This window comes from Ursus arctos, unplaced genomic scaffold (assembly GCF_023065955.2).
Source record: "Ursus arctos isolate Adak ecotype North America unplaced genomic scaffold, UrsArc2.0 scaffold_11, whole genome shotgun sequence".
Lineage (NCBI taxonomy): Eukaryota > Metazoa > Chordata > Mammalia > Carnivora > Ursidae > Ursus > Ursus arctos.
This window is the reverse complement of record NW_026622775.1, coordinates 58,944,661-58,971,062: the sequence shown is the minus strand read 5'-3', so window position 1 is coordinate 58,971,062 and position 26,402 is coordinate 58,944,661. Positions and strand designations below refer to the sequence as shown.

General features: G+C 43.1%; 1 protein-coding gene across 1 annotated transcript in view; it reads right to left on the bottom strand.

The window, feature by feature from the left end:
* The window catches only part of GALNTL6 (polypeptide N-acetylgalactosaminyltransferase like 6), a 1,130,868-nt gene that overhangs the window by 6,982 nt on the left and 1,097,484 nt on the right, over window positions 1–26,402 (bottom strand). Inside the window, exons 11-12 of the mRNA XM_026518852.4 lie at window positions 20,745–20,861; window positions 11,451–11,600 (exon numbers count right to left, since the gene is read on the bottom strand). Of these exons, the coding sequence (XP_026374637.1) occupies window positions 11,451–11,600; window positions 20,745–20,861 (267 nt within the window). The remainder of the gene's footprint in view (window positions 1–11,450; window positions 11,601–20,744; window positions 20,862–26,402) is intronic.

Here is a 26,402-nt window from a genome sequence, read left to right as displayed (position 1 = left end):
GGGGAGTGGGAGAGGAAGAAGCAGGCTCATAGCGGAGGAGCCGGATGTGGGGCTCGATCCCAGAACGCTGGGATCACGCCCTGAGCCGAAGGCAGACGCTTAACAACTGCGCCACCCAGGCGCCCCATATTCCTAGTTTTTAATCCTATTTTGATCCCTGACAATAATCTCTGATGGTCACTTTGTCAGTGATACAGGTTTTCCAGCTGCAAAATGAATGGAGTGGAGAGGAGAGTGGGATGAGATAAGATTGAGAATATCTGCCTTCCCACCTCTGAATGTTGTGGGGAAGAACAAGGTTGATATATGAATGTCCTTTGTGTTCTGGAAGAAAGACAAATTAGGTAGTTGTTTCCTGCCTACTTTTACGGTTGGCATCTGGGGGAATGCGAATAATACGTTGATAGGCATAACAGGGACAAAGCAGTCTGACTGTCTGTTCTTTTCCATTTTTTCTTTGACAGGTAGAATTCTTCACAGGAGAAGAAAATTGGTTTTCTTGCATCAGTGGCTAATTTGGCCAATCAGAAACAAGGTTTCTTAAGGTCCTGACAGAGCCCCTTGGTGTGTGTGCTGAGACGGTGCCAGCCACAGCAGACCCTCAACCCCTACACCTTGCTCTCCCCGCCGGCTTTTCTGGGCTACAGGCAAGCGATATACTTGAGCATATCCTTAATTCTCCTGACAGTGGCCAGAATTATTAAAAAATCTAATCTGATCAGAGCCCTGCTCTTCAAACCATTCAAAGCCTTCTTGGTCTCTTAGCTAAATTCTTGACATAGCCGACAAGGTCTTGTATAGTCCTGTCCCTGGCCAGATGTCTGGGTTTATAGTTCATCATTTTCCCTCACACTCACACCTTCCAACTGGCTTCTCTCTGTTTTTCCAAGAAAGCCAAGATCTTGCCTACCTCAGGGCCTTTGCATATGCTGATATTTTATCTGGGGTCGTCTTCTCTGTTACTTCCTTTACTTACCTAATTCCTACTCATCTTTTTAGATCTCCATTTAAATGTTAGCTTGTCAGAGAAGCCTTGCTTACTTCTCTGACCTGGGTAGAGCCCAGTGTTTTGTGTTCTCATATTATCCTGGAACTTAATTTATTTAATTATTTTTGTCTGCCTCCCCACTAGACTGAAAGCTCTAAGAGTAGAGAAAACCCATCTGCTCCATATCTTGTTTCCGTCTGTCCATGGCTCTTTTTCTCCCCTCAGTAAACCTTCTGGGAGTCATATGAACATAATAATAATAGCTGCTATTTATTATGAATCTATGTGTCTGGCAGTGCTGAGTATTCTATGTAGATTTTCTCATTTTATCTACGTAAACCACATAAGCAATCTGAAGGGATAGTGAATGTGGACAAATAGGAAGCTAAGTTCATTTATTGATCTATTTAACAAATGCTAATTAAGTGCCAACTCTACGTCAACCAGTGTTTTAGGTACTGAATGAAAGAAAACAGAGAAAAACCCCCGCTCTTATGGAATTTACTATCTAATACCCAGCTATAGCTAAGTAACTAAAATGGTACAAAAATGTGCAATACAGAAATACAACTAATTAGCCCATATTTTCCTGTGTGTAAACTTGCTGGGAGAGCTAGAATCAAATCGGAAGATAGTTTGTTGAACACATAGTTTGCAATAGTTAGCATTACTTGAACTCTTAAGTGCCATGTGCCAGGTACATTTAAATTTGATTTAAGCATCACAACAATCCTCCAAGATAGAAACTATTATTATCCCCATTTTATGAATAAGGAAACAAAAGTGCGTAGTAAGGAAGTTTTCCAAGACCTCAGAGCCAGGATCCACACAAGAGCCTGAACACCAGTCTCCGATCCAACAGGACTTTGACCTCTAAGTTATGCTTCAGTGCTCTTCTTGGCTGAGCCAACCAGCAGTCCTACTCTACTCTGATCCTTAGCAAATACTAATTTAAATTTAAATACTGACTGAAATTGTTTGTAGTTGTTATTACCAAGATTATTTTCTGTTAGTCTAAACTTTGGCAGGCATTTAATTCAGGAAGCCTTTATCCTTATGCCTGGGATAGTCTGCGATGGAGCCTTTCTTGTTCTGAGTGATCAGAGAATGGCAATTAAGTTTGTTAGGATATTCTTAATTAGTAGGAATATTGCTAAGTTACTCGGAAACAGCACAAGTTAAAAGGTTGTGACAACTAAGGGAGACATACAAATAAAAACAGGATGGGACGATAACACTATTGGAAATGTAGTGTCATCGTGCTGAATGTATTTCCTTCCTGGGTGTTAACCGCCTTCTCGGTTGAATCCTTCATTTGACACGAAGATCATAACTTCTTTGGGTACAAGGATTTCAGTCTCTTTTTTTTTTTTTTTAAGATTTTATTTATTCAACTGGATAGAGATAGCCAGCGAGAGAGGGAGCACAAGCAGGGGGAGTGGGAAAGGAAGAAGCAGGCTCCTAGTGGAGGAGCCCGATGTGGGGCTTGATCCCATAACGCCGGGATCATGCCCTGAGCCGAAGGCAGACGCCCAACCACTGTGCCACCCAGGCGCCCCAGGATTTCAGTCTCTTATTACAAATGGAAGTAGGATGTAGACATTGTGCATATTGTTTTCAGCAAGGTATTTGAAAAGCCCCTCTCTGTTCTCTGTTGGGCAAGCTGGAGAAATGTGGGCTGGAGGAAATAACTATCAGGTAACTTTGTATGTGGTTGAATAACTTCAGCCAAGTGATGCTCATTAATGGACCAGTGTCAGCTCTGCTCTATGGCCGAGGGCTCGGTTCTTGCCTTGTGCATTGGGACCCACAACTTAGGTGAAGGCGTGCGTATCCAGTTCATGGTTGCAACAAACTCATTTGAGGGCTCATAAGTTAGATCAAAGAGTCAAAACCTAGGGTGAAGTAAATCTGGTGAGATAGAATTTAATAGAAACAAATGGATAGCTACACAAGTATAAAAGATGAATTATACAGGGAGAAGACTCTAGAGATGCAGCTGTGTGGCAAAATGAGAATAAGACTGTGGGTTTTTATACTGAAAATTTATTAAAAAGCACAGTACGTAAAGTTAAAGTCAAAAATCAATCAACTCAATCGTAACAGAGAATGCTAGAAACAGATTCGATTCCTTTGATCAGAACACACCCAGAATATTGTGTTCTGTTCTGGGTATCATGCCACTTTCTAGAACTATTTGGAGTGTGTTAAGAGTGAGTGTCCAGGAAGTGGAGGTAGATCCAAATTAAGTCATATGAAGAGTAGTGGCAGAAAATTGGACCATTTAATCAGAAGTAAAGAGTAAAGATAGGGCAAGCTTTGTTCAAATACTTGGGATCTGTATGCAGTGAAATGGATTAAATTTAAGCGGTGTGGTATCGAAGGCCAGGGAAGAACTTTTTAATACTTGGACCTTGAGAGCTTGTTTGGAGGTTCTAGCAGGGGAGCGCAGCTACTCGTATACCCTTGACCGAAGAACGGTCCTCCTCTATCGGGGAAGGTCGTCCTCTTCGACCGAGCGCGCAGCTTCGGGAGGGACGCACATGGAGCGGTGAGGGAGGAAGGGGACACCCGCCTAGCCAGCCAGATCAGCCGAATCAACCCTGGCGATCAATGGGGTGACAGATGTTGCAGCCAGATCGCCCTCACATCCAGAACTTTTTAATACTTGGGACCGTCCAGAAATGAATGGGCTGAACTGGGATAGTGTGACTGCCTAAGTATGACCAGAAGTCCAGGATTTTGTAGTGGGGCTTCATACATCATAACCCAAGTTGAAATACATGCCTTTTAATTAAACTCTTTGTATAGACTTTCCTCATTTTTTGGTCCTAAATCAATACCTAAGCAGAACACTTTAAAAATAAGAACCTTGTGGCCTTCCATCTGGCATCCTTGTGGACCAGCAGGATTTTATGAGCTGGGAGGCCAAAGCCCTGGCATATATCACAAGTTACAATAAATAGGCAAATGTAGGCACATGCCAAGAATTCCGCCCACTCACTTTTTAAACTAATGTGACTGTTGAAATGTTATCAATTTAGCCTGGAAGGAAACTTCTTATCTGTATTTCCTGTTTGATGTTATTTTTAAGCCCTTTCTTATGGCAGTTAAACTACAAGAACACCCTAGGGAGCAACTAAGAATAGGAATTTAAACTTTTCACTTTTGGTCTTTGGGGAGGCTGTGTATGTGGTTCGGAGACAAAAAAACAAACAAACCAACCATGTGTTAAGTGTTGTTGTTGTTGGTTTTTTTCTTCTTTTTAACTGAAGTATAGTTGACACGCAATGTTATATTGGTTTCAGGTTACAACATAGTGATTCAACAACTCTATACCTTATGCTATGTTCACCACAAGCATAGCTCCCATCTGTCACCGCACAACGCTGTTACAATACCATTGACTGTATTCCCTATGCTATACATTTCATCCCCGTGACTTATTCATTCCATGACGGGAAGCCTGTGTCTCCCACTACCCTTCACCCATTTTGCCCATCCCCCACCCCCTCTCTGGCAAACATCAGTTTCTTCTCTGTATTTATGGGTCTGTTTCTGCTTTTTGTTTGTTCGTTTGTTTTTAGATTCCACACATAACTGAAATCACATGGTATTTGTCTTTCACTGGCTGACTTATTTCACTTAGCGTTATACCCTCCAGGCCCATCTGTGTTGTTGCAAATGGCAAGATCTCATCCTTTTTTATAGCTAAGTAATATTTCATGACATATTCCATTATATATATATGACATCTTTTTTATTCACTCATCTATTAATGGACATTTGGGTTGCTTCCATGAGATATGTTAAATTTTATCCAGCACAGCTTGGGGTTCATGAAGGAGAAGAACATATCAATAATTGACCCCAGGAATTCTTTAAGCCATTTAAAATTGCTTATTTAGGAACTTCTATATATTAGACATCAAGCAGGCCATACAGAAGTGAAAGAAGAAGTTCCTGCTCTCGGGTAGTTAACATCTATAAAGGGAGACTAATTATGTAGACAACAATGTTCCTGGTACAAAAGAAGAAACAGAATGGTATAGGAATACAAATGGGGGTAAATTCCAACTAAAGCAGAGGGGAGGACCAGGGTAAAGGAAGTAGGTAAACACTGGAGTTAGAAAGGGGATTCTCCACCTGGCTGCCGAGACACGAGAGTGTTTTAGCAGCCTTCAAAAAATACCAACACCCAGGCCTCACCTTCTAGAGAGCCTCAGTCAGGCTCACCTTATGTCAACACCATACTGCCTTGAATGTACCTTTACAATGTCCTGGAAACTGTGCCTTTAGAATGTTTGATATTTGTTCTTTTCCCTGGTCAACAATTTCTTGGGTATTCTCGGCCCTTTCATTTCCATATAAATTTCAGAATCAGTTTATCAAGTTCCAGAAATAAACCTGCTGGGGTTTGGACTAACTTTGCATTAAACGTATATACCCTTTTGATAACTGTTATCTTCACCACATTGAGTCTTATGCTTGAACACGATAGATCTCTGTATATAACTTTAAATTCCACTTAGCGATGTTTTGTAGCTTTCTGTGTAAAGGTCTGTCACCTCTGTTGTGACATTTATCTTCATCCCTGTTGTGAGATTTATTTTGCTTTTCAAATGAAATTATTTTTGCATTTTCTATCTTCTTGTTGCTGGTATATAGACATTTGTGTTTCTTATATTTACCTTGCATCCAGGACTATTCTAAAGGTACTTAGTAATTTTAATAGTTTAAATGTATAATCTTTTGGATTTTCTATATACTATTTCATCTGTGAATTGACTGTTTTATTTATTCCTTTCCAATTCTCATACCATTTAATTTCTTAATTTTGCCTGGTTACTCTGGGTAGGCTCTCCTGTACTATGTAAAATAGAAGCGATGAGAGCAGACATTATATGTTATTCCTAGTCCCTGGAGGAAAGCTTTCACATTTCACCATGAAGAGTGATGGCTGTTGTGGGTTTTTGGATATCCCTCTTATTAGATTAAGTTAGTTTATTTCCATTAGGTTACCTTCTGTGCGGCTAAGACTATTTAGTCTTAGATGGTAAACACTTGAGGATTCATAGATAGACTCATGAATATAAGGCCCCTTGACTTACGACAAAGGTGCTACTTCCATGCAGCAGGGAAAAAAATGGTCTTTTTAATAAATGGTGATTGATCGATTGGATATAAATATGAAAAAGGAATCAACTCCATATTACACTGCATCCATAAATTATTTCACGGAATTATATACCAAAAGGTAGAAGATTAAACAATAAATCTTCCAAAAATGACTTAAAAGACTATCTTCATGACTTTGGTGTGGGCAAAGATTTCCTAAACAGGACACAAAAGACACTAATCATAAAGAACAGCTCTTCCTCAAGATATTCCGTAGAGAAAAAAGGAAAGACATCAACTGGAATAAGATATTTACAATATGTATGTCCAAAAAAGCACTTTTATCTATCTATCTATCTATCTATCTATCTATCTATCTATCTATCTATCATCTACCTATCTATCTATTACCTATCTATCCAAAAATCTGTAAGAAAAAGCCAGACAACCCACGTTAAAAAATGGTCAAAAGACTTAACAGGTCCTTCACAAAGAAGATGTCCAAAACAGCTAACGAGCATGTAATATCACTCTATAACCACAAAATGAAAAGAGGAAAAGAAGAAACAGAATGCCAAGAGTTGACAAAAATGTGGAGCAACTGGATTCTCACGCAGTATCTGTACCCTGCCCATAGCTCTTCAGGCCTCACCAATTCAGTGCATGCTGGCCCAACCCCAGCAGCTGGCCACTGTATCTCACTCCCTAAGGGCTGCCTCTGGTCTCAAGAACAGTTTTGTCTGTAAGAGCCACAGCCCAGAGATGTCAGAGAACAAACTCCCCTCCCCTTAGGAGGATTCTTAACCACAGGTTGACTAGAGTGGTGTATGAATATCCCAACTCCCTTGCTCTCTGGTACATGTGCCATACTGTTTCCAGAGATCTTTAGTAGGAATGAGTTCTAATTGCTCACAGTGGTGCTTGCTTTATAACTCACCCTTTATTGACTCCCATCCCTTCCTTATTCACTTACCCACTTCCTACCAAGATTTTGGTGGGCCATCTCCCAAATAAAACACCCTCAAATTCTCACTTTATGTATACATCTAGAGAAACCCACACCAAGGTATATATTATACTTCAATAAAACTTTAGTTCAAAGGAAAGGGACATGGGAGATAGCTCTTAGTTTTTTGGGGGGTGGGTAATAATAGTTAATATTGCTTAGGATAGGTTGCTGTAGTGATGTGGTATTATAGGTTACACCTTACCACTATTTTCAGTGTAAAAATTGCATTTTCCACCCACACAAATATAAATTTGATCATGTGGTCGAAAACAGCTAATTTTTACATGGTTTCGTACACTTAATTATTATCCCTCTTATGTTGATAAGGAGGTTGAAAATCATAGATGCACAATAATTTATTCAAGATCACATTACAGTTTCAGGATGAATTAGGATGTGTTAGGCTTGATAGGAAATCATTATGGTGACTGGATTGGAAAGGGTCAGGATAAGAACTGAAGGAAGGCACTTTATCTTCTACTTAGTGGGAAACCAAGTAAAATTATAACACAGAGGAATGCAACAACCGGATTTTGTAGGAACTCCGTCTGACTTCAGCATGGAAGATGGGTTAGAGAGGGAAGGGACGGGAGGCAGGATGACCCTTACGGTAGCTCTGACAGTCATCTAGGGGGTAGGATAGAAAGGGCAGCCAGTAGGGCAGGGTCTGTAGACACGGCAGAGAGGACAGATTTTCAAGATATGGGCTGGGGGTGGGGGTGGGGGCAGACATGTCTTAGTGACTAATTAGATGTAAGGGTAGAAGAAGAGGGAAGAAAGTTTTTTGTTTTGGGTATCAGTTGATAATTTAAATATTTTCACTGTCACCAACAAGTCATTGTTTTTGTAAGAGGGGTCCCCCTGGTGGTAAAAGGAAACCAAGACTGGGATTCTTTCTTGGTACTTGCTCTTGTGGGACACAATTGTATCACTGAACCTAGTTACAGGCTGTAAAATAGGGGATCCCCCCTCCCCCCCTTTTTTTGTGTTGGCAATGACTCACATCTAAGAATAATTGAAAGCTGGGTGGTAGAGTTGGGGGTAATAGGTATAGGTGGTCAAAAGGTACAAACTTGCAGTTATAGAGGAATAAGTCCTGGGGATGTAAAGTACAGCATGGTAACCATAGTTAATAATACTGTGTCGTATATTTGAAAGTTGCGGAGAGTGTAGATCTTAAAAGTTTTCATCACATGAAGAATTGTAACTCCGTGAGGTGGTGGGTGTATTAACTAAACCTGTTGTGGTGGTCGCTTTGCAATATACACATATGTCAAATTATTACATTGGACACTTAAGTGTACACAATGTTATATATGTCAATTATATCTCAGTAAAGCTGGGAGACGACACAAAAATCTTCCTGAAAAAAAAAAAAGTACAACTGAAGGCCAATGGCTGCCAGTGGGTCAGAGAGTGGGGCCTGACGACAGCCTTCACCCACTCAAGCCAAGTAGCTTCTGGCCACCTTCCTTCTCTGAGAAATTGCCCTGTAGCTCGGAGGAGGGGTTGGTTGCTATCAATGGTGCTGAATCCAAAAGGTATTGGGGAACTCTCCCAGGGAATACCAATCTTTTTTTTTTTTTTTTGATACCAAAGAATTTAATGTAAATGTAGTGGTAAATACATTGCAAATAATTGTCATTAAAAAGGAACTAAAAAATTACACGTTTAAAGTATGTGCTTTTTCCCCACCACCTTTAAGTTATGGCTAGTACCAACATTTTAAGTACTGAAATACTTAATGCGATGATCCACTTTCACATAATTTCATGACCATATCTTCATCTTTATTTTTAAAGCAGTTGACCATGACTTTTGGTTTCAGTTATGATTTCTTAAGGGCATGGCAGAGGGAAAAGTAGAGGCCTTAAAGCCAGATGCCCCTGAATCTGAATGTTGTTTCTGGCAAAAACATGCCAGTATCAGTTTCTTCCTCTGTGAATTATACATAATAGTACCTAGGTGGCTGGAAGTTGGAGGTAATATGCCTAAAGCACTAGCTCAATGCCTCCTTAACAGTTGGAGATGATGATGGTGATTATTACCTTCGGAGCTTAGGAGATGGCCCACTGCGGTCCTTTAGGCAATTAGGAGAGTCTTAGGGATCCTGTTTATTCATGAATATGCTAATACAAAGACGGAGCTCCAAAGCTGTCTCGAAAGACGCGAAACTATCTGGAAGCCCCCAGGGCCACGTAGTGCATCTAAATAGACAAGGTAACACCCCAGAGAGGCTTCTCTCTTTGTGCTTTCTCTCTCTATGCCTTGGGAATAGCCCGTGAAATAAACAACAAGCGCTTTCAAAAACAGGTGCATTTGAATAAGCCTGAGTCATCGACTAGGATGAGATATTTCAGAAACTTTCCATTTTGAGCCTTTGGCATGTTCCTGATTATGTATAAATACCTTGTTTGTTATATAAATACACAGTGAATGTAACCCTTTGCTAAGCAATGCAAGGCCAGCAGCTACAGAAGCCTCTGAGAAAGGAGCCACAGCACAATTGTATCCAGTGGGTCCCTTTCCCAAATCCCTTAGGGTCCTGGAAAGGTTTAAAATGTTAAAGCTGTAAGAGTTACCTCTTGAAATCACCACAGCCGTTTTTTTCCCTCTCCAGGAGCTCTGTGCATGCGTATTAGTTGGTTTTATCCATCTGTAAGCTTTTGTAAGCTCACTAATGAAAACAACTGTATTTTCTTGGCTTAACTGCACGTTTTTGAGTGTTCTGTCTCTCATGCTACAAATGTGCAATAGTGAGAAATGGTCTGATCATCAGGGACAACCAGCATACTAGGCGAATGGTGAATCAGGTATTTTATTGATGTGCCCAGAAAGGGACTTCTTAAAGGTCAGAATATAACCATAAAAACAAAACAAAACAACTTTCTTATTGCATCACCCATAGATTGTATCATATTGAATAATAAAAAGGGTTTGGCAAGATTAATCATTTGTGATGCAGTTCATAAGGGAAACAGAAGGATACAACTGATGTTTCATACTTTTTCTGGACACAGAGTCACAGAGTCACAGTTGGCCAGAGGCTGTGGGGGGTGGTGGTGTGCAGAAGAAACTAGTACGAATGAGTCTGCCTTTGAGTATAATTTTAGGTGCCCGCCCCTGAAAAGTGGATACCAGAAAGCTTAGTAAGTGGGGGAACAAGTATCAAAACCAGTGGTTCCCCCATATTGATTCACTGCAGATTTTTCCCTTTTAGCTTTCCGTAATTCCAGGGGATACTAAGTTTAACCTCGGTCACGGGAGAGCCAAAGTGCATGATTAAAGTGGTGGGTATGACATTGTCTGTATAGTTTAGGAAGTCCTGCCCTAAAAACCAAAAAAGTTGAAAAGAAATTTGTGCGGTATCTTAAAAAGTTATCAAAAGGCAACTCGATGAAAATATTTTAAAATAAAAATTTCATTGCTCTTAATCAACTCACTAAAATGTGATTTTTATATTTGCTTTCGAACTATCTTTTTCTATCATTAAATGTTAACTTTACAATTTTTTAAGCTTAACTTCCCCAAAAAAGTTCTCCTTAGTTATCCTTGGGCGGGATTTTGGCCAAATTACAAATGGGTCAGTCTGTAGAAAGGTGGCAATGATTACTCCTACATGAGTGTGGATTTATGTAAATCTAATTGTCTTAACCCAAACAGCTCCCAAGCAAATGAGATTGAGATATAAATAAATGGACGTCTTAAGTGTGTGTGTGTGTCTGTGTCTGTGTGTGTGTGTGTGAGAGAGAGAGAGAGAGAGAGAGAGAGAGAGAGACTTGAGGTTCTCAGAAATTACATTTGTTTATTGGGTACGTGGTCCCTCCATTTGCAGTTGTCTGGGCTAAGACTAGTCCCTCCACCTGCAGTGCGTGTTCTGGCTCAAGGCCATTTTTCTTTCTTTTTTTTATTTTTAAAGATTGTATTTATTTATTCGTCAGAGAGAGACAGAGAGCGAGCACAAGCAGGGGGAGTGGCAGGCAGAGGGAGAGGGAGAAGCAGGCTCTCCGCCGAGCAGGGATGCAGGACTCCATCCCAGGACCCTGGGATCATGACTTGAGCCGAAAGCAGATGCTTCACCGACTGAGCCGCCCAGGCGTCCTCAAAGCCATTTGTCAATCATAAGTGATTGTGATGAGTGTGCACACGGCAAGCAGAACCAAAAACGATGCCCCTTCCAGCACACCCTATCTTTCCTTTAATCTCTGCTGGTGGTCTCCAAACGTGTATACTCGTGTCCAGGTAACAATTTAAATAGAAACGTGTGTTAACGAACTTTTGAGTTAGGAAACAAGCGCAGCAGTTGGGGAATGCCTGCAGGGAGCTGAGTCTTACCTTTCTGTATCCCCAGAGCTGGTTCCCCTTCATGCCATGACAGTCATAGAGAGTGACCGGGCTGCTGTGTGAGATTGCATCGAAGCAGAATTTTCGGGTGTGCAGTGGCTCACCGGGGCGAATATCTTCTCTCCATCCAAAAGTAAAGAGCTGGCAAAACAACAATAGCAGAAAAGCTACAGTGAGCTTAATTTGGAGAGTCTGGAGAGTGGGGGTGGGGGCGGGGGAGGTCTTTTTAGCAATGTGGAATTCGTGCTTTGTGATCTACCAGGAAAGAACTCCATCTAGGCATAATAGAGGTGTTGAAAAAGGCATGTATCATAAAGCTCTGTAGCAGCAACAGTGGCACCTTTGGCTTGGGCTGTCAAAAAATACAAATGAGGAGTTTCCAATTAGGTACCAGGAAAAATAACAGAGAGGTGGCGTGGAAAGAAAGAAAGGGCGGAGGGGAGGAGTGGCAAGGGGAAGGGGGGAGGGGGAGGGGAGGGAGGGAAGGAAGCTCTTTAATGAAGCTCTTCACATTCTTCATTTAGATAAAATGGGACTGGATCAAATGCTGCGCAGTTAGCCCAAATAAGCAGATTAACTGCGAAAAGACCAGGAGCCGAGTTGAACTGGATGGATGCTAGCAGTTTGAAAAATTTGATTTAAATGGAAGCTGAGCTTAATGAAGTAAAGAATAAGCAAATTAATTTTCTGGGGTTGGTATGAGTCATTCAGCTGGGCAATGGAGAAAGTTTTGGACTGTAACACACAGTAAGATATATAGTCTACTCATATACGCAGATTCCTCCCCCCCCCCAGAAGAAAACAGAAGCTTCACAAAAGGATATTTTCCTTACTGCATTTAATGGACTCTGATACTCCATCCGATCTTTCCCTCTTTTAGTCCACTCTGTCCTGCCCATCCCATCCGGAGGCACTAAGTGGATTTTACAATATATTGAATTAAGGAAAAAACCCACTTCGGTAAGGGATCGGTATTTGCTTGAGTTTGAGCTGGTCAGCCATCTGAGGAGTTTGGTAGGAGAAATCCTCAAGGAAATAGGAAAAGAGACTGGACAAGCCCTATGCTTTCTTCCAATTCTAACACTTCAATGAGGTCACGTAATTCTTACACTGAGACAGACTTCAGGCGGCCTTGGTGAAGCCCAGCTGTGACTTGCAAGGTAAAGAGCTGTCCTGTTGCTACAAAGCCCGCAGGATGCTGAGCCCTGTATAGATACCGCACTCAGCACCCACCAGACCCTCACAATAGTTCCATTTTTCCCTCCCAGCTGGCTAAGAAAATGTAGAGTGGCTACCAAAAACAGTGACCTGGGGGGGCAGACTACAGAAAACTTGAGAACCCTGGACCAAGTGGTAGGAAGGAAATCGGAAAGAAATGCTGTAAATCAGACACAGGGAAGCGGATTGCCTGAGTAACGGTGAGTGACTACGTTCTGTTTCCCTGGAAGACAGGACACAAGAGAATGCTTTAAATAGAAGGACAAGAGTTTCAGGTGAGGCATGTGAAATAGATTCATGAAGAGACATTGTGTGGTCTTTCTTCCTACAGTTCCCCCGCCCCCGGCCCCAACTAGGATTGTAGACTGAGACATTTTTAGATTCATGTAAATCCCATGCAGGACAGTCAAGGAAAAGTGTCCATCAGCTAGGTATTTCTGATTTCCTTACTCTCTTTGTATCAGAGCTCACTAGTCCCTTGGCTTCTGAAATACTGGGTTCCTGTTACCCTATTCCTCTATTTCGCTCATGTCCTTCTTGTATCTGTCTTCGACACAGGTGCAGCTCAGTGTTCTCCCTTGGACCTTGTCCTCGGGCTGCTACTGGGCATGCTCAGTCCAACTCTCGCCAATACGGCGATAACTTATCATCTGCGATGTGTCCAACTCCGTGTAGGATTTCCCACCTGCATGCCCCATGGACATCTCAAATTCAAAATACCCTAAATTCAATTGCTTTTTTCCTTCCCAGCCTGCCCCTACTCCTTCATTTTGTTCTAGTTGGTGGTCATGGTACTCCCTTGCCAAGCTGGGAGTCTCTTCTTTTAACTCCTTTTTGTCCCTAACCCTCATTATTTAATCAATTAGCAAGTCTTACCATTTTTGCCTCCGACTATTGCTGAAAGTCGTCCCTTCCTCTCTATCTCCACTACCTTGGTTCTCAGTATTTCTTGTCTGGAGTACTGAAACGACTCCCTGATTGGTCTTTCCTACCTTCCTTCACAACCGTTTGACCATGTTAGCTCTCCACCTGCAATCTCGCCGTGTTTTCACATAACCCTTGGAGAACCCGATGTGGGAAACAAAGGCAGAAGATAAGTTATTAAATTTCCTTACTACCTACAGCCCATTGACAAGTCCTTGAAACAGGCGGAGTGACATTCCTCTAGGGACTCAGCTGCCTCCAGACTCTTTGCTAAGGGTAAAGGAATCCTAGCCTGCCCCTCCCCTCCCCTCCTCCCCTCCCGCCCCCTGCCCTGGCCCCCACCCTGATCCTGGATCCTGTAAGTCTACTTTAACATATAAAAGTTCCTTTAGAAATGTCCTTTATCTCCACCCCCCAAGATAGGTGTTGGCGCTCATCCCCCAAGCATATACATCTGAAGGGTCTCACAACTAAGGTTTTATTAGACGGTAATACATGACCTTTTCCCAACAATAGCTAGCCCCCTCCAGGTCCTGGAAACCTTGCTTGCAAAATTCCTTAGAGACTTACGCTATCTCCAACCCCCTTCCTGCTTGAAAGTATATAATTGGCCGCTCTTCGTGACCCCAGTGCTGCTCTTCCTGCCCAGGGGTCCCGGCCCTGTGTTTTAATGAAACCACCTTTTCTCACCAAAGACATCTCAAGAATTCTTTCTTGGCCATCAGCTTTGAAGCCTAATGTCTTTCCTACATCATTTAACATATAAAGCATTTCCCACAATCTGGCCTTTGCCATTTTTCCCCAGCTGCATCCCTCTTCCCTTAGTTTATGTTCCAGCAACAACAAAACATTTGGAAGTTGCTAAGAGAGTGAATGTTAACAGTTCTCACCACCAGAAAAACAAATCCTGTGACTATGAGTGGTGATGTGTGTTAGCTAGACTTGCTCTAGTGATCACGTTGCAATATGTACGAATACTGAATCATCATGTTGTATAACTGAAGCACATATCGTGTCGTATGCGAATGAGATCTCAATTCAAAGACATCTGTAGTTCCTTGCACTAATCAGGCTGTATTTTGCCTTCTGTGACTTTGCTTATGAAGTTCCTGTGGTCGGGAGCCAACATTCAGCCAACCTAGCTCACACTCATCAGTTCTCTGAGATTCAGTCCAGGGGCCAGGTGCTGGGGGAGAGGCAGAGGGAGAGGGAGGAGGAGAGAATCTCATGCAAGGCTCGATTTCATGACACTGAAATCCTGACCTGAGCCGAATTCAGGAGTACCACCCTCAACTGACTGAGCCACCCAGGCCCCCTGGCTTATGTATTTTTTTTTTTGTAAGATTTATGTATTTATTTGAGAAAGAAAGCAAGGGAACGAGGGAGCGAGTGGGGGGAGGGGCGGAAGAGAGAATCTTCGAGCAGTCTGCCTGCTGAGTGGGGATCCTGACTCAGGGTTCCATCCCACCACCCTTGAGACCATGACCTGAGCCAAAACCGAGTTGGAGGCTTAACTGACTGAGCCACCCAGGTGCTCCGGCTTATGTATTCTTTCACAGATAGTCTTTTTTTTTTTTCCTTTTTGCTTTCTTAATTTTTACTTTTCTTATTTTTTATTAAATGGATCTGTTAAGTACAAAAGAATTCCTGTGTTAAAGCAAACATCAACAAATTCTTCTCTTGATAGACGTCTTCATCTATCGTCCCAGTTATATCCCAGAGCTCCTTAGGTGACTTTTATTTTTTGTTTCTAGGTTTGTCATTATAGTGCGATAATCATTCTCCGATTTGTAGATTGGTTGTTAGCTGGTAGTCTCCATGGTGTTTTATGCTGTATCATCACCATCATCACCATCATCACCATCATCATCTGTCATCACCATCATCACCATCATCACCATCACCATCATCACCATCATCACCATCATCACCATCACCATCATCATCACCATCATCATCATCATCACCATCATCATCTGTCATCACCATCATCACCATCATCACCATCATCAGTCATCACCATCATCACCATCGTCATCATCATCATCACCATCGTCATCACCATCATCATCATCATCATTACCATCATCATCTGTCATCACCATCATCATCAGTCATCACCATCATCACCATCATCACCATCATCAGTCATCACCATCATCACCATCGTCATCATCATCATCACCATCGTCATCACCATCATCACCATCGTCATCACCATCATCATCATCATCATCACCATCATCATCATCACCATCATCATCTGTCATCACCATCACCATCATCATCACCATCATCATCATCATCACCATCATCTGTCATCACCATCATCACCATCATCACCATCACCATCATCACCATCATCATCATCACCATCATCATCAGTCATCACCATCATCACCATCATTAGTCATCACCATCATCACCATCATCATCATCATCACCATCACTATCATCATCAGTCATCATCATCATCACCATCACCATCATCATCAGTCATCACCATCATCACCATCGTCATCATCATCATCACCATCATCACCATCATCATCATCACCATCGTCATCATCATCATCACCATCATCACCACCATCATCATCATGATTACGTGGTGATTACTTTCCTGCACCCCAAGTGACATTTCCAGATTTTATCAACTGCTTTATTCTTCTGCAACTACCATTAGCTAAAATTTTTCTCTTTTGTCTTTGAAATGCTTTCTACAGCTATTTATCTTATCCTAATGGCCATGTCAATCCAATCAGGCACCAAGCTTTTCATTCATTAGGCACACTTTCTCCTGTGCAATTTTGTCGAACCAGAAACAAGTAGGCATTATGAATGTATTTTCATCGTTTGCATTTTATGATGTTATTGTGACATTTATAGTTTGTCTCTTACCCCGCCTGGGCTGTTCCTTACTGATGGAAGGATTTAGATTTCATTCAGATTTCCTGTATAATAACTCTTGATTTTTTTCAATCTCAAATCCTCAGTTTTAGAGTAAATCGATGTTAATCTCTCCACTTGCCACTTTTAAGTGGTACTTGTAAATATAGATCCAGGACGATACATAGCTCATACTTCTTTGCTTTACTATCAATGTGGTATGTGTAATGTTGCCCGGGTTTATACCGTATCATATGAATAAACTCAACTAACTTTGTACTGCAAATACACCCATCACCTTGAGCTTGCTACCTGATTTGAGAAGACTGAAAATGTTTTTCTCTCCGTGGATGGTTCTATTTTATTTCCTTGTTATGTGGTTGGTGGAAATCTGAGCCACTGCATGTTCTAGTCGGTACCCAGCCCTGTTCTGAGTCTGAGGCTGTGTATGCCAGAACCCGTCCATTACCACATGTGCTGACTCGCTTGCATCTCTGTGTGCACAGCTCCTCTCCAGGTCTTGCAAAGGGAGCATTTGGTCTGCTTCCTGGGGCGGGGGGGGGGAGGCCTGCTCTGCCACAATGCACAATGCTTCCTCCCCAGCATGAGATCAGAGCCTGCTGCCCGTCCAAACTGTAGGCCACAGAAGGCTCTACTTCCTCCCTTCCCCTCTCACTTGGACTCCTAATGGCATTTGGAGGGTGTTCTTTCCAGACCGTACAGTCTGATTAAGTTCTCTTTGCTTTTTCTTTCTGGGTCCCTAAAGGAAACTGAAAGCCAGCACACAATGCTACAGTGATCTCAAACAGCTTAAATAGAAGGCCCTGGAAAAATGAATCACACAAATTGCTTCCTTCACAGAAGCCAAATTAGACATCACTGGTGTTCTGCAACAAGAGGCATTTTCTTATAAAGGTGCTTTGGTAGACGATCCTTTATTTCCCGTGTAACGATTTTGTTTATTCATCTGTGTTTTATTTTTGCCATTTGTTAAAGAGGATCATTTCAACTCTAATAAGTGCACCTTGTGGGTTCTTTGAATGCTTTTGAATAAAAAAGAATACCTATAATTTTCCTGCTCTGATATACTTCTTTTTTCACCCAGGCATTTTAATCTAAATGGAGGAGAACGAGTCTTAATTCATGTAAGTCATTGAGTAATACAGTGAACAAAGCTTACAACTAATTATTGGGGAAAAAAAAAGTAGCTTGTAATGTTTTAATCACCAAGCCAATATATGGTGATACGTATTTCAAAGATGATTCATTTTTACCTCCCGTCAACTTTGTTTAATCTCCCTGTAGCTCTGTTTTCAGAATCTCTAGAGACCAGGAATCTTTTTAAAGAGCTGTATTAACTGGTCTTTTTGTGCCTCATATAGTTGTCTGCTTGTCTGGTGCTGCCCTCTGGTGACTATTTCTTGAATTACATGACATAGGTTTTAGCAGTTCAGCACGAGGGCGGCGAATAAATCAGGCATTTTTAAAGTGTATGCAATATAGTTGGTTTTATTTATATTTATTTTTCGGGTGTCAAATAAAATCTGTGATCCAGAGTATATTTCATTCTAGAACATTCCAGGGGACAGAACTATGAAACATGATTCAGGCCTTCAGACAAGTCATACTTACTATCAGCGGGCTGGCTAGGTGTGTTTCCTGGTTGGGCTGCACAGGGGTGGTAGAGAGGAATTTAGCCCCACAGACATAGATTTGCCATATGGCATGCTTCTTTTTCTTTTTCCTTTAAAAAAGTGTCCTTTTCCACTCTAGATGTGAGTCCTACTGATAGGCCTCTGAAGCCTTCCCTCTTGCTCCCAGGGGGAACTCAGAATTACTTCTTGGAGATGACAGGACAGACTATTCCTTGCATCCGTGGTAACATCCCTGTGGTGCTTCCAGAAGAAGGAGGGGTGCTGATGTTTCATTCCCGCCAGTAAATCCTAGAGCCACAGAGCCTTCTTTCTTTATTTTTTAAAGATTTTATCTATCTATTTATTTATTTGAGAGAGAAAGAGAACAAGCAGGGAGGAGGGGCAGAAGGAGAGGGAGAAGCAGGCTCCTTGCTGAGCAGGGAGCCTGATGTGGGGCTCGATCCTGGACCCCGGGATCATGACCTGAGCCGAAGGCAGCCACTTAAGCGATTGAGCCACCCAGGTGTCCCTGCAGAGCCTTCTTTAAAACCCACCTGATAAGCATCTGCACACTGTAGGATATATTTGAGTGAATGATAAATAGTATTTGGTTTTGGCAGCTGCCTTGGACCTGAGAGAAACTTCTCATTTGGTGTTAGTATAAAGTGATCCGGGGGAGGAGATATCATAAAGCGGAAGGGAAAGTACATTTATTTTGCCCCTACCACATGTGCAAGATGCTGTTATATCATAGACATGGTTTATTTCATAATAAACCGGTTTGTGGGGTGAATATTACTGTTCCTATTTAGAGGTGGAGCAACTCCAGCTTAGCAAGATGTAACAATTTCACAAGGTCACCCAGGTTCATGTGGCTGAATTCTAGGCAGGCCTGACTGCAAGGCCCACGATCCTTCTGGAACACCACGAGGCTGTGGATGAGAGTGCAAGGGCCGGGTGACCCATCGGGGAGGGGCAGTGTTGGTTCGTGGACTGTTGGTGTTAATTCTGGACTGTGCTGTGTACGGTACTGGGTTCACTGCGGCTTTCCAGGTTCATGCTGCTCTGCACTGCGATGTCGGCTACACGCGGGGTAGGACGGGACAGCGGAGGGGAGGACAGGCAGGTGCCAACAGGGTGCATCTCAGCATCCCTGAACAGCTCTTCAGGATCCGAGGCTGGGCATGCTTTGTCTTCACTAGTTTCGTATACAAGACGGATAATGGAGGAATATAGCTATAGGAGAGAACTTGAGCCTTGCTGGAAACTGCTTGCCTACAGTTTTTGGTTTTCATAAGAGAGGCATTATGGACAATTATGGGAAACAAAGCACAGGCCGTTTATACTATCCTGAATGTGGGATGTAGCCTTTTATAGAGGAAGAGAGGGGAGTGGGATAAGGAAGGCGCTTTACTGTATCTGTTTAAAAAAAAATATGGCAATAACCACAGATACTTGTTAAATCTGTGTCATGAGTGTGCCAATGTGGGCTATAATGTTTTTTATAGTTCCTTATTTGATTTTTTTAAAAGATTTTATTTACTTATTTGACAGAGAGAGACAGCCAGCAAGAGAGGGAACACAGGCAGGGGGAGTGGGAGAGGAAGAAGCAGGCTCCTAGCAGAGGAGCCTGATGTGGGGTTCGATCCCAGAACGCCGGGATCACGCCCTGAGCTGAAGGCAGACGCTTAACAACTGTGCCACCCAGGCACCCCTGATTTCTTAAAAAGATTTTATTTATTTATTTGTCAGAGAGAGAGAGAGAGCACAAGAAAGGGGAGCGGCAGAACGAGAGGGAGAAGCAGACAGCCCGCTGAGCAGGGAGCTCAATGACTCTGGGCTCAATCCCAGGACCCCGGGATCATGACCTGAGCTGAAGGCAGATGCTGAATGACTGGGCCATCCAGGAGCCCCCCCCCCCCATTTGATTTCTCATAGTTAAAAATTAAGACAATTAAAAGGGGCAGACACAATTCTACTCACTATCTTTTCTCTTTTGCAAGTGACACAGTGTGAGGAAAGTCCCTTATAAAGACCAACAGTTTTCAAAGGGGGTCAGGAGTCGCAACTCACTTAAACAGAATTGCACGGAAATGCTTTTCAATCAAAGGCAACAAATAGTTCTAAAGTATCCCGGGAAGTCCATGTCGAGCTCTCACTGCCTGGAAGTCATCCTTCAAGTGTAGGATTACAGACTGCTACAGCAACAGGTATGTGTGTGAAGTGTTCTTTCCGATATATCGCCAGAGGGGAAAGTAAGATTAGATGAAGTCGCAAAAAACTTACAAAATAACAAAGAGTCTTTCAATAAAACTGTGAAATTTAGTTGGAAGATTACATGGCACTCTCCAGGCTTTTCATGGTTTGAAGACTACCATTCTGGGAAAGGAAATATAAGCCCAGGACGTTTCTACCATCCTTTCTATGATTTAAAGCACAGTTTTGTACATGATCTCAATTGATTATCACAGCTGCTCTGAGACAAAACAGAGACCAAGAAGGTAAGTAATTCGCTTAACAACAGAGCTGCTTGGAGGCGGAACCAGGACCCCAGTGCAGGTCCTACATCCCCCAGTTAGAGGTCCCCACTTACCCCTGTCGCTCCTGGTGGCTGACATACCTGTTCATGAGACCATGTCCTTTCAGAACCATCCTTGACACAGATGTCCAGCCTCAGTTCAGTGCCCGTGGCGCCATGCTTGCTGTCCACGCAGAGATTTGCTGCCACGTTTCGAATCTGTGGAAAGAAGAAAGAATGAGCATGAGGCTGGTTTTTCTTGCACCCCAGCTCCTGGCAATCCTGGTATAGATTCAGTAGTTATCTTTTTTTTCTTTTTAATCTATTTGAGAAGGAGAGAGAGAGAATGAGAAAGCTCAGGTGCACGAGGAGGGGGAGGGGCAGAGGGAGAAGCAGACTCCCTGCTGAGCAGGGAACCTGATGTGGGACTCGATCCCAGGACCCTGGGATCAAGACCTGAGCTAAAGGCAGACTCTTCACCGACTGAGCCACCAGGAGCCGTTGTCTTTTTGATTACATGATTACTGAACGATGTTTTACATTTATATGCAATTTGTGGCGCAAAATCAGGGAATTGAATATAACATGGCCTAGTGGGCATGTCAAGGAAGGTGAGGTGGTTGAAGAGCAAGACTGCAGCTGGTTACCGCAAAGGACTGCGTGATAATGCACGGCGGGGAGCAGCTTTGAGCTCAGGACTTTCGTAAATTGGCCTTTTCTTCCTTCAGGGAGTTCTTAACTTGGTATTTGTTATCTTCTTGCTCCAGAGCTTTCTCCACCACTTCTGCCTTAGCTGGAGAGGTCCAATATGAAGCAGGGGATGCAAGTTGTGTGGGATGGAAGAGAACGAGCGACTGAGCACTTCATGGTTCTGTGCAGGACGCGGGGACCATGTCCCGGTTTGCCTGGAGGATCCCGGTCTACGCCTGTGGTCACGGTGTCACGTTTCTCCTGGACGATCAATTCAGTGGCCCCCTAGAGTATTTGCAAACTAGGAAAGGTGGTACTATTGGTGCGATGCTAGGCTGGGTGAAGATTCTCTGTGTACAGTCTGAACTTTGACAGACTGGCAGAATGAGGAAAAAGTGACCGATAATTCTTACAATTATCATGTTAATACTGATATAAGGAACTGAGTAGTTAGGCGTGGGCAAAAAGTGAGTGGATTGTGAAAAGTAACAACAGAAATAGCAACAGGAAGAGTTTAGGCCATGGACACGTGTCCCTTCATCAAGGCTGCCTGCCTGACAATGTCACTAATTCTGCCGACATCAGAACCACACCCCGTGATAGGTTTGGATGTTGTTTATGGCTTGTTACTTGGGCGTCAACGTTTAGCTAAGCTCAATGATCTCAATCCTTTTTATGCCTTTATATAGTCCTGGATTATAATAATCCCTTTAGGTGTTGTTGGAAACAAGAACAGGATGTACTCAGGTGATCGTTTCAGTCGAGGCTCTTTTGCCAAGAATGAGCAGATAAGGTAAGGAGTCTGTCCAGAACAGAAAGACGGCCGAAGCAGGCCAATTCCTACTGGGACAGGAGCAAGAGGCAGAGAGAAGGTTGTGATGCAATATACTGAGTGTCGCGAAAGGAATAAATGATGCAGGAGCGGGATTGTGGCGGAGAGAGTGGTTTCTTGTTTCACTTACTGCAGGAGTAGAAGTTGGAATAATGTCATTCGGGAGGGAGACAATGTGGTAGATATCAGTTTCCTTATTTGGGGAATTTGGCCACAGCAGGGGTTCATCACCCACTCTTGGACCTCTACGTGCAGGGTCTCCTTCCCCAGTGCCAGGGGAATGTGAAATGATGTAGGACACAGGGCAACAGTTCTTAACCTAGTTTGGTCTACAGACCTCTCTGAGAATCCAAGGAAAGCTATGGACACTTTTACAAAACCAAACCAACCAAAGAAGTTATAAGTGGATACACACCAACACTTCTGTGTCCATTTTCCTGGAACTTACACACTCCATGTTTGAACCCTGAATTAGGGAAAATGCTTTCCACCCACTCCTTGAAAACTACTTGTATCCTTCCTCCTAGGAGCGGGGGAAATCCCGAAAGCCAGGGTATGAACTTGGCAGCTGTCAGCGTGCACGGACTCACTCTCACGTCTCTTGACTTTTCTCGGCCTTCCTGAAACAAGTACCAAGGAGGAATTTTAGTGTGGAATCCGGAGAGCCAAGCTTCAAATCCGCCTTTTGTGAAATCAATTCCTTGGTGTGTGATTGAGTTTCTTTGGTGAAATAGAAACACCCAGAAGGTCAAAAGTTTGCTTTTTCTGTCACTGACTTGAGCCTGGCCCACTCGGCAAAGCTCCCCGTTTGATCGCCTTATCGGAACCCAGTGTATCAGTTTTCTAAAGCTGTCTGAACCTGGGAGCTGCAGACAGAACCCCGGGCAGGTCTCTCTCTCCATTGTGGGACCGTGTAGCTCAGAGCCGCTCTCTTCTTAGAGAACCAGCATCCGTGCGTGCCAGAGACGCCTTCAGGGCGCTGCTGTTCCCTCCGCTTGAGTCCGCGAGCTCTGAGCCACATTTAGGAAAACAGCAGCTGCTGATGGGTTATGACCCGTTGGCCACCGAGGCAGAAGTGTGTCCTTCTCCGTCGGCTGGCCTGGCGCTCGCCCACTGAAGGGAGGGGCTCGGTCTGCTCTCGGAAGCGGAGGGCATCCGGAGGAAAAGACTGTACCCGAGCCGGGGACGCAGAGCGGCAAATCGGCCAAGTCTGCCTGCGGATACACACCCGAGCCCATCAGAGAGCCGCGTGGTGGTTTCTAAATGCCATGAGCTTGAAGCGCTCTGGCACGGCTGGAGGAGATCATTTTCTAAACTCCTGAATTTTCTAAATTCTCCCTCAAATGGCATCTGCGTACACAATGGGATAAACTGCTTTGGAAGGCAACTTTCAAGTTTCAAGGGCATAATTGTCTACATCTGTGTAAATTCCAGCACATGGTTGTGCCAGAGAAGAAGTGTTAGAGAATACAGGGTAAGGTAGGCACCTGGATTCGAGCCCGCTACCCGGCCGTCCTCGCTTGGCTTCTCTCTTCCCTTTCATTTTATGCTCACCTCTTCCGCACATACTCCTGTCCTCTCCTCTTGCTCACAAACACAACTCCGTCAACACGTACAGAGAACAAACTGACGGCTGCCAGAGGGGAGAGGGGTGTGGGGTTGGGCAAAAAGGGTGAAGGGGAGTGTGAGATACAGGCTTCCAGTCATGGAATGAATAAGTCACGGGAAGAAAAGACACAGCACAAGGGACATAGTGAATGATACGGTCACAGTGATGTAATGGGACAGATGGGAGCTATACTTGCAGCAAATACAGCGGAATGTATAAACTTGTCAAATCACTATGTTGTACACCCGAAACTAGTGTAACATAGTGTGTGAACTGTACTCAAATAAACATAAAATAAAATAAAACAAACAGGTGACTAAAATTCCAATAGAACGAATTCTGTGTATTTATTTGAATAGAGTTAAAAATACGGAGATAAGGGGGCGCCTGGGTGGCGCAGTTGTTAAGCGTCTGCCTTCAGCTCAGGGCGTGATCCCGGTGTTATGGGATCGAGCCCCACATCAGGCTCCTCCGCTATGAGCCTGCTTCTTCCTCTCCCACTCCCCCTGCTTGTGTTCCCTCTCTCGCTGGCTGTCTCTATCTCTGTCGAATAAATAGATAAAATCTTAAAAAAAAATACGGAGATAAGAACATTTATAAATGATTACTGCTTTTTCAACACGGGCTCTGTGTCTGGCTGAAAGGAAGGCAGTCCACACACATGCACACACCCGAATCTAGGACACAGAACACTGAATAAATCTGTGACAGAATAGATACTATTCATGCTTTATTCCTTTGATGTCTAGGTTCAGGGCTTGGCATCATTAAAATTGTGTCAAGAACTCCTGAGAGACACTGAACAGGATTAGAAAGTTAGGGAGTGCTTGACTGGGAATGGGTGGGAAGCTGGAGAAAAATGGGGGAAAACGGAAGCATTATGTGTGACAGGATTACAGAGATAATCTCCTTTTGGGCAAGGCTTAGGAAAAGGTCTGGCGGAGAGTAAAGAAAGTGTCAGATACACAAGAGAAGTCAGTCTCAGCGTGAATATTTTTTGCCCCCTTCCCAACACAGAAGTTGTTAAAAAGAGGTTCCAGAGAAGGGGAGTGTGGTATAAATGTCAGGGTGGCCAGTAGGTGTGGGATTGTTAATTTTGTTGGACGTTAAAGAGAAACTAGCCTCAGTTTAACAAATGAGAGAGTATGGTTTGCTAATTTCCCCCTCATTTGGGTCTTTTAAGTAAGAGATAGTGGGTTCATGATTCATTCAACAAATTTTATCAAGTACCTGCTCTCCTAGGCACTTTACCACATACTGGGTACATGGTGAAAAATAACAGGGAATCACTTCCGGTGGGGGGGGGGGCGTTGGGGTAGGTGAAATGGGCAAAGAGGGTCAAAAGGTATGAAACTTCAGTTATAAAATAAGTAAGTCCTGGGAATATAATGTATAGCACGGTGACTATGGTTAAGAATACTGTGTCGTAGATTTGAAAGTTGCTAAGAGAGTAGATCTTTAAAGTTCTCATAAGGAAAAAATTGTAACAATGTATGGTGATGGAGGTTACCTAGACTTAGCGCGGTGATCATTTCGTAATATATACAAATACCCAAATCATTATGTTGTACAGCTGAAATTAATATAATGTTTTATGTCACTTATATCTCAATAAAAAACATTTGATAAAAATAAATTTGAATTTAACAACCACCACCACAACAAAATCGGTCGCCTCCTTTTTGCAGTTTGACGTCTAGTAAGGACATCAGAGAACACCTGAGTGGAAGAAAGGCTTGAGACTCCCGACATTTCTGGCTGTGAATTTTTAACATGGCAAAAGGAATCAAGACGGTCCTTTTTCTGGACCGTGGTTGGTTTTAGAACGTAAATTTGTGTGCTGAGCTAGAAAGAAAGAAGATGGTAGGACAGTATGGAGAGAGAGCTGAGTGGAGACGGAGCAGGGCTGGGTTCTGCTCACCAGTCACAAAAACAGTTTCCCCCTAACCTTGGCCTTGTATTTCTTTAAAAAGCTCAATTCATCCATTTCTCAAAAGTTAACTTTTAAAGAGTGCTTCAGAATGAAAGGTGCTTTGAGAAGTACTGATGGAGATCTCAGGACAAAGGAAAAACAGCTCCTGCTCCCAAGGAGCCAACAACCTTAGTGGGGAGAGAGCACTTGGAAGGCGTTTTGTTAGATAACTAAATGCTAAGTGAGGCTTGAAGAGGAAATGATCAATTCTGAGCAAGACAGCTTGGGGCACTTAGAACTGATGACATTGGAAGGGGCTTTAGAGGGCGCACAGAATTGAACCTTGAGAGTGAAATGACAGACGGACACTCTAGCCTCAGGGATCAGAAATGAACGTGGAGGTTGGACGGTGCAAGGAAATGGTGCATAATCATGGCTCAGCATGAGGTTTGTAAAATGAGGACAATCGAGCCTCAGAGCGTGGTTGCGAAGATTGAACTGATGGCAGGCGAAGGGCTTAGCACGGTGTTAGTGCAGTGCAAGAGGTCAGTAGGTGTTAGCTCCTATTTATTTGCTTATTTATTTTCTCAGCTGTCTCCAATATGGTGGTAAATGCGGTGATGCCACAGTCAGATCCCTATGCCGTGAGATATCCCACAGGCACTTCAAATACAAAGAGATTACAACTGATCAAGCTGTGGCCCATCACTCCAGACT